The 8,644-nt window shown below is 43.2% G+C and overlaps 1 protein-coding gene across 1 annotated transcript in view; it reads left to right on the plus strand.

Annotated features, from left to right (window-relative positions):
* The window catches only part of LOC107110623 (vomeronasal type-2 receptor 26-like), a 19,688-nt gene that overhangs the window by 2,545 nt on the left and 8,499 nt on the right, over positions 1–8,644 (plus strand). The window contains exon 2 of the mRNA XM_015411422.1: positions 2,930–3,221. Coding sequence (XP_015266908.1) covers positions 2,930–3,221 — 292 coding nt within the window. The remainder of the gene's footprint in view (positions 1–2,929; positions 3,222–8,644) is intronic.

The raw sequence follows: 8,644 nt of genomic DNA on the forward strand, positions 1-8,644 counted from the left end.
TTTCTTCTCTGATGAAGTTCTAAGATAGGTATAGTTTTAAATATATGCATATGCAAAGGAACTAGCATGGTAGTATAAAGGAATATCTCAGATCACTTTCGTAAGGGAATAGGTCTGAATAGGTTTTATTGCCACCTAGTTTGGTCCCCCCCATTGTAACCACTTTATACATTATTGTATGTCATGCCTTACACAATATTTTGAGGGCATTGTTTTCCAGTTCTGTAATCCTGAGCTTTGACTCTTGGTGAGAAAGGTGGGCTGTATAAGAAGTAGATAAAATTTGATAGATGGACTTTCATCCATCTTTGTAGATAGATGAAACATTACTTAATGTTTTGCCTCCCTTTCTACATAGGTCTGTCTGTGTGCACAAATTGATTGACACCAATAATTAGGTTTATTTTGAAAATAAAATTCTCAGACGTTAGCACACATAGACTAAGACTACATGCTCAATAGGATCTCTTCCAACATTAAACTTTATATGCCATGTCAAGGTTCCAGTAGAAACATCCTGAGTCTTTAGCCTGATCTGTTGTTTGACAATGACAGGGCTTTACAAGTCTAGAGAAGGACAAGCCCATACAGAGAAATGTTTCTTTGAAAAAATCATCACCATGATGGGAGTGTAAACTCTCCCACTTATCAATCAAAGGGGCTAGCAATGCATTCCAGGATACAGCCATTGACCTCAGTAGTTAGAGTGTAAGGCAGACCTGTGACATTGAAACCAAATTCCTATTTGACCTCGATGCTCACTATGTGACTTTTTGCAAACACAGCCTAAAATTTAATTCACTGACAACCTTGGAGGCTTACTAAAATTGATGACTAGTTTGTTAACACTTATCACAGACCTTGGGTTTACTGGCAAAGAAATATTTATAAATGAAAGCAACGTTCTTGGCAAAACAGTATTTCTTATTGTAGCTATCCTGATTCCTGATCAACCATGGCCCCTGCCACACGGGGGGGGGGGAACATGGGCAAAGTGCGGCTTTTTAAAGTCGCATCAAAAAAGACATGCGGCAGCAGGATCACATTGATCCCCTGAGCCGCCGCGCACTTCCTCCCCGGCACGATCAGATGCCGGGGGGAAGCCACTGAAGAGGGAGGGAGGCAGCCGAACTGCGCATGTGTGCGTGTGCGCACTTCAGCTGGGAGGCTGGATTGCTGCAGAGGATGAGCACGCCGGCGATCCCACGGCCGCGCTTACTGCGGTGCTCCAGGTAAGTCCTCCTCTGTAGGAGGTTCTTTTTTACAGCGGGTTTTCCTGGTGTAAGGATGGATTGGGGACGGGTGCGCGCTGCTTCCCAGATGTTGCGGTGAGATCGCGCCCATTTGCTGTGCCCCCGATCCGTCCCTCCCGGGCCAAAATCTCCTGTGTGACCGGGGCCCATGTTAAGAGATGGCCACATTTCCAGATCTTCAGCCATGTGAATGGGCTGAATTACACTCACAAGTCATATCCTTCTTTCACCCAAATTTCAGGACCCTCTTCCCAATTTATTACCATTTTCTCATTATTTTTATCGCCATAGAATGAATATTTTATATTGACTTGTCTATGTTTTTAAATGATGTCTTTTATTCTATTACTGTAAAATGTATACTGCTTATCAGTTTTTGGAAGCCGCCCTGAGCCCGCCTGGTGGGGAAGGCGGGGTAAAAGTGAAATAAATAAATAAATAAGTTATTTTAATGAGTAACAAATTAAAACCAAACTGATTTGTTTAGATTTGTTCAATAACATGAGGTTATTCCAAATTATTCTAATGTGATCCCTTAATCTGGAAAAAATAACTAAGAAATGCAGGAAAACATCAGAATATAGATGGCTCTATATTGTTTACATTTTGAAATTTTATTGTTCTCTAGGAACATAATAAACTGGGGTTGAATGGTTAGTTCAAATAACAAAAGAGCTAACGGGGCTGCCTTGTAAACTTTCCCTGCCTTTTAGAAACTTATCAGACATGCCACTATTGACTATGATTCTACCCACAATCTCATCCCATCAGGTCTCAATAGATCTTCTCTTATGTGCATATGGCTAGTGTTTTGTCAAAATGATGCAACGATTTATTGTAGGTATCCTGATCAACCATGCTAAGGGTGGCCTCACTTCCAGATCATGGGCAATGTGAAAGAGTTGATTTACACTAAGAAGGCAAAATTTTCTTTGACCCAAATGTTTGGACCCCCATTCCCAATTTATTTTATTACTGTTTGTTCCTTAGTTCGTTTGTATGAGTTTGCAAATTGAGACCAAAGCGTTCTGATTTGTTTAGATTTGATCGATAACATCAGGTTATTACAAATGTTTTGAATGATACACTTTAAATGGAATATGACTAAGAGATACAGGTAAAACATCTGCATAAAACTAGGTGTTAGAGCATTATTCACCATTTTGAAGTGTTGTTATTTTCTAAAATTGTATCTTTAGAACAGTTAGTTACAACAGGAAAACAAATAACAGGGGTGCCTTATAAACTTTCCCGGGTTATTTAGAAATATATTTGAGATGTTGTAATTTACTATGATTTTACCCATAGTCCCATCTCAACAGGTCCCAACAAATCCTTTCTTATGTGTGTATGGCTAGTGTTTTCAATTATTTGATTTCCTGCATAATTCTATATAATGCAGTGATTTCATATCCTGTATAATTGTCCTGTCAAACCAAAGGCAATTTTATTTGCAGTTTTGTCCCCAAGTTCTACCAGCACATCCTGGCCTTGGTGTTTGCCATCTCTGAAATTAATAACAATCCCAAGATCTTGCCCAGGTCCCAACAGAACTTTTCTTATGTGTGTATGGCTAGTGTTTTCAATTATTTGATTTCCTGCATAATTCTATATAATGCAGTGATTTCATATCCTGTATAATTGTCCTGTCAAACCAAAGGCAATTTTATTTGCAGTTTTGTCCCCAAGTTCTACCAGCACATCCTGGCCTTGGTGTTTGCCGTCTATGAGATTAATAACAATCCCAAAATCTTGCCAAATCTCACATTGGGGTTTCATATCCTCGACAACTACTCTGAAGCAAAAATGACTTACCATACCACTCTGGACCTACTTTTCAAATCACATAGATTTGTTCCCAACTATCAATGTGGCTCCAAGAAAAATGTACTGGGAGTTATCGGGGGACTAGGTCTAGAAACTTCCATGTACATGGCAGACGTCTTGGGTCTTTACAAGATTCCACAGGTAAGATCAGTGCATGGAGATGACTGGGGTTTCTCAAATGTCATATTAACTTCCCTTGCCTTTCTGGTTGTACTTTTTAAGGTTCACAAACAAGATAATCATAGTCAAAAACAAAAGAGAAAATCATGTGAAATATATTGATTGGCACTGCAGACCGAGACACAGCTCCATAGGCAGATGTGAGGGAGGGTTTTCTTTCATTGGTAGATGTAAGGAAGGTGCTGTGGCTCAATGGAAGAGTCTCTGCTTTTCATCCACATGGCTCCAGGTTCATTCTCTGGCACCTTCAGTTAAAAGGACCAGGCAGTAGGTGATACATACATACATACAATTTCATTTTCTATACCGCTCCATCCCGGAGGCTCTGAGTGGTTTACATAGGGATTTTATAACTTCCTAGCTAGGGCCACAATGTATGGGAGAGGTGTGTGCCTACCAGGCACCCCGCCGGCTTGTTGTTCCTTCTTCCTTCCTGCGGCTCCTCTTTGTTACGGCGTCGCGGCGTGGCACGGCTCCGCAGCGGCTCCGTTTGGACTAGTTCCACAGTCCGCGACTGTGCAACGACTTGCTGCACTAGCCTCCATCCTGACTGGCTCTGGCTGTGCTGCGTCGCTGCATCGCCACATCTCTGGACCAGTCCTGCCCGGAATGCTTGCTGGCCGATGTTGATTCGCTGCCATGTTTTTCCAGCCGGATCGCCTCACTGCCCGTTGCCACTGCCAGAATCACCGCTCCTCTCCGCCGCTGCTACACCAGAAGGCGGGTGCCCCCCTGCAGCTAAGGCAGGTACCCATTTATCTACTAACTAGGCTTTCGAACTGCTGGGTAGGCGGGAGCTAGGACAGGGACTAGAGCTCACCCCGGCCACGGTGGGACTCAAACAGCCTTTATGGCTGTTCGTTGATAAATTAACTGCAGGCTTTTTACTGCCTGCGCCACCGCTCACCTATAGGTGATGTGAAATACCTCTGCCTGAGACCCTGGAAAGCTACTGCTGGTCTGAGTAGACAATATTGACATTGCTGGACTGATGGTCTGATGCAATATAAGACAGCTTCATATGTGTTCATATGTGAATGTATGTTTAACATACATAGCGTTTAAGCACAGAATGGTGAACAAGAGGGAAAGGGCAGGCAAATGCCCACAAAGAAAACTGCCATTCCCAACCTTGATTCATTTTAGCTGGTACTGCAATATACAACCCTCATTCACACTGCTGACCCTGGCTTACAGCTGGAACTTATATGAATGCATTATTAAAATTAATACTGGGTTAGCGCTAATTAATATATTTGCAATGTGTGTTTTAATGTAAAGTTAGCCCTGCTCATACATTATGTTAAGCACATGAAAAGTGAAAAGCAATACCTTAGGACCAGTGCTCCCTCTAAGCTGTGGAGTCTTCTGAGCAAAAATTCTACTTTGTGAGCTACCGGCATTAAAGTTCTGAGTGAGCGATTTGGCTACTGCATAAATTAGTTTGCTCTGACACCCTCCTTCCTGAGCTAAGACAAAAATCTGTGAGCTAGAGGTTAGCTAGCTCACACTAACTCAGCTTAGAGGGAACACTGCTTTGGACCCCAGGTCTCACCCCATGATATCAAGGATTATCAGATGGTTCTCTTCCATTTCGGTGAAGAAGTTCATTTGAGGCCTCGTTTTGTACACTAGCCCCCTTATAGAAGGGTGACTTCCAGGGATAGGATGTTTGCCATTGTCATGTGAGGACTCGAGACCTCCCTTCAATCAGCAGGTCATCTAGTCTGAATCTGTTCTCTTTTAGATGCAGGGTGAAAAAACCCTTTCTTTGCCCAAGCTTTTCAGTTCATTAATCTGCTCCTCTGAGTTCATATATACTTCCCTAGTTTGCTTTTCCCCCTCTCCACAATTTCATTGTTAAGGTTTCTTTATTGTGAAATGTTATAAATCTCTCTGAAGAATTATGAATACATTAGTTATTACAGATTTTGACCCGGACATTGCTGAACAAAGTACCGACCTCTCCCTGATACCCCACAGAGCCACTGCCACCATGAGTAGACAGCACTGACCTAGATGGACCAAAGGTCTGATTCAGTATAAGGCAGAGAGATGTGACGTGATGTGATGAAACAGGGGAGCAGTTTTTAAGGGAGGAGCTGTTGTCCAGTGGTTCAACATCTGCTTGGATTGTAGAAGGCCCTAGATTAGTTCCCCGTCATCTACAATAAAAGGGACATGGTGATGTGATAGACATCAGCCTGAAACCCTGGAGAGCCACTGGCAGTCTGAGTATACTGGCTGTCTGATTCAGTCTAGGCCAGCTTCATCTGTGTTCATGTAGATGTAACCTTATACTTTCTGCACCCTAATTGACTGATTAAGGACTCATATTTTATGCTGTAGTTTTAACTCTTTCGAAAGGCCTTTTTGTGCATTTGTTTTATTCAAATGTTACGCCACTCGAAACTACTTTGAAGGCCAATAAGTATTTTAAATATATTATAATAATTTAAAATCTATTATATAAAGAAGAAGAAGAGATTGGATTTATACCCAGCCCTTCACTACCTGGAGGAGTCTCAGAGTGGTTTACCATCTCCTTGCCCTTCCCTTCCCACAAGAGGCACCCTGTGAGGTAGGTGGGGCTGAGAGAACTTTTTTGAGAACTGCTCTTGAGAGAACAGCTCTGAAAGAACTTGTGACTGACTCAAGGTCACACCAGCAGCTGCATGTGGAGGAGTGGGGAATCAAAGCCGGTTCTCCCAGATTAGAGCCCATGCTCCTAACCACTACACCAAACTGGCTCCCAAATAACCCATATAACCAAATAACCCAAATACATTCATTGATAATTGAGCAAACATTTAGACATGGCCAACGCAATGTACTTTTGTATGCTATATGGATCAGATGAGGAAAACAATGAGCTCAAAGTTCCATGAGTTTCCAAGTAATATTGTCCCCTCTACACATCATGAAGCTACCATACAGAGATAATGGATTTTATTGGGTGTATGCATTAACAATTGGTCTCCACCTTATTGAAATTCCTACTCCATAGCATGTACAGGACTGCAAAAATCACCTCTGATATGATAGAGGCAGGACCCTTTGTTGAATACACTGGGAGTCTCTGATCTCAGGACCTCAGGGGGAGACGAGATGAGCTCTCCTTTATGGAAACAAATAGGACGGAGAGGACCATTAGCCTGCCTGCCAGAAAAGTGTAAATTAGATGACTGTTTGGATATCCTCAGTTGAGCCATAAAAGTTTGGGGAATGTGCACCCTGATTGGAGAAAGGTGCAAAGCAGCACACATTGGGATTCAAACCCAATTTCAGGATAGGTCAAAATGCAAACCTCCCAGCTGGCAGAGCAAAGGTTAAAAGGCCTGGCAAACTGTGAGAAAGTGCACAATCCAAGAACTAGGGAATGAGGGAGAAATGGAGTGAATTTGCCTTGACCAGCCTCCATTTCAGAGTTCAAGTGGGCCTCTGTACATTCCACAGAAGGGAATGCCAAGGTAACATCAGTGACTTGTACAACTTACTTAGTCTCAAGTTTGTTTGTTTGTTTGTGTCCTGTAACACACTGTAGTGTTTTCATACAGCATTTCAAGTGCTCTTGGGCACCAGTGAATCAGGATTGAATTTTAGCAAATAAATATCACTCTTTCTTCTTAAGGTATCAGTCTGTGTTCAAAGATCATACCCGGGATGCCCAGCTGCTTGTCCATACATAAACCTAAACTCCCTCCTGAGCTACGGACAGCTTGCTGTCCAGGGATGAGGGAGTATGAAGCAGCATACCCCCCCACACACACTGCCTTTATCAGCATTTCCAGCCATGGTTAGCAGAAGAAAAAGCAGAGCTTGAGTGGTAGCACACTACTACATACAGCAGGAAAGAAAGGGGCAACAGGGGAAGTCCTCTCTCACACAAATAGCCTTTCCCACCACCTTCAGGTACATTAGGGCAAGAGGAGTGAGGAAGAAGGGTTTGAAGGATCATCAGTTTCATGGAAAAAACCACTCTGGCTCTACATATGGAAGAGTGGTTCACCCTCGCATTATATTTCCTAGCCTGTGTCTTAAATGGTACGCAAAGGGGATCCATTTCTCATCCTCCACCACCACCACCACCTCTTACTGTTCCAACTATACATTTTCAATAGTGAGCTCACAGCCCCACTAAATTCCCCTCCCTGACCCTTCAGATTGATCAGCCAGGAGCGGCTGGATTGATGAGATGTTTCAGGATCCTCACCAAAATCTTTACCATTAAGCACAAACCTGTACTATTCAGGACTAGGGATGGGCACAAACCAAACCACGGGCCAAAATTCATCATGAATTAGGGTTGGGTTGCGGTTTGCAAACCTTGGTTCATGCCATTGGCTTACCCACAACCCGAACCATTTTTCACATAGGCTCATGGGGGCTGTGGTGGGTGCCATGCAGGAATGGAGTACAAGCAGTGAATTCACCACTTCTGGGTGAACTCACTGGTTGGACTCCAGTCCTGCATGGCACCCACTTGCAAAACCCACTTTTCTGGGGGCACCTGCTTTGGGCCAAATCCAATCCTCACCAAACCCAGAGGGCAGGTAAAGGAGAGTCAGTTGGAGACTCAATGCAAGTCTCTAGCTTGCAAGAGGGCCACTCCACTGCACCACAAATCCACAAACCCACGAACCTCAAGCTGGCTTGTAAAATGGAAAGTCTCATGGAAATTTGTGGTTCATTGCTCATGAGACCCCACAAGCCACAAATCACCATTTTCCCAGGTCATGCCCATCCCTATTCAGGACTTCCCAGTTAACACCTAATCAGTCCTAGCAATAGGCCTACTTAATTCCAATCTGTTATGTCCCCCAAAGAGTGTTACGCTCCACTGAGAACAAACTATTGGTGATTCCCCTCCCAAAAGACATCCAGCTGTCCTCAACTGGGACCAGAGCCTTTTCTGTCCTGGCCTAGGCCTGGTGGAACTCTCTGCCAAATTGCATCCATGCCCTGCAGGACCTTATGCAATTCCACAGGGTTTGCAAGGCAGAGATGTTCATTAGGCCTTTGGTTGAGGACAGCAACGGGCACCATCTTGGCTGGCACTCCCTTCCTCCATCTCCCCCCTCTTCAACTACACTCCCACCTACCCCCCTATGAAATGGGGACACAGTTGAAATTAGATGTTTTAATGCCATCTGATTACTGTTAGCTGTGAAATGGTTTTAATCAGTTTTTTAAATTGTTGGAATGGTTCACATAATACGTTTTATTACTGCTGTTCATCTTTCAGAGTCCTGAGTATTTAGGGATTGAGCGATTTATAAATCTAAATTATAAATACATAAATAAATAAAGCCAGCAATGAATAGCAAGTTAAAATGTACACTTTCACAAGCCAAATAGAAAAAGGCAAAGCACACTGCTGCTGA

This window comes from Gekko japonicus, unplaced genomic scaffold (genome assembly GCF_001447785.1).
Source record: "Gekko japonicus isolate JY-2015 unplaced genomic scaffold, Gekko_japonicus_V1.1 scaffold3620, whole genome shotgun sequence".
Classification (NCBI taxonomy): domain Eukaryota; kingdom Metazoa; phylum Chordata; class Lepidosauria; order Squamata; family Gekkonidae; genus Gekko; species Gekko japonicus.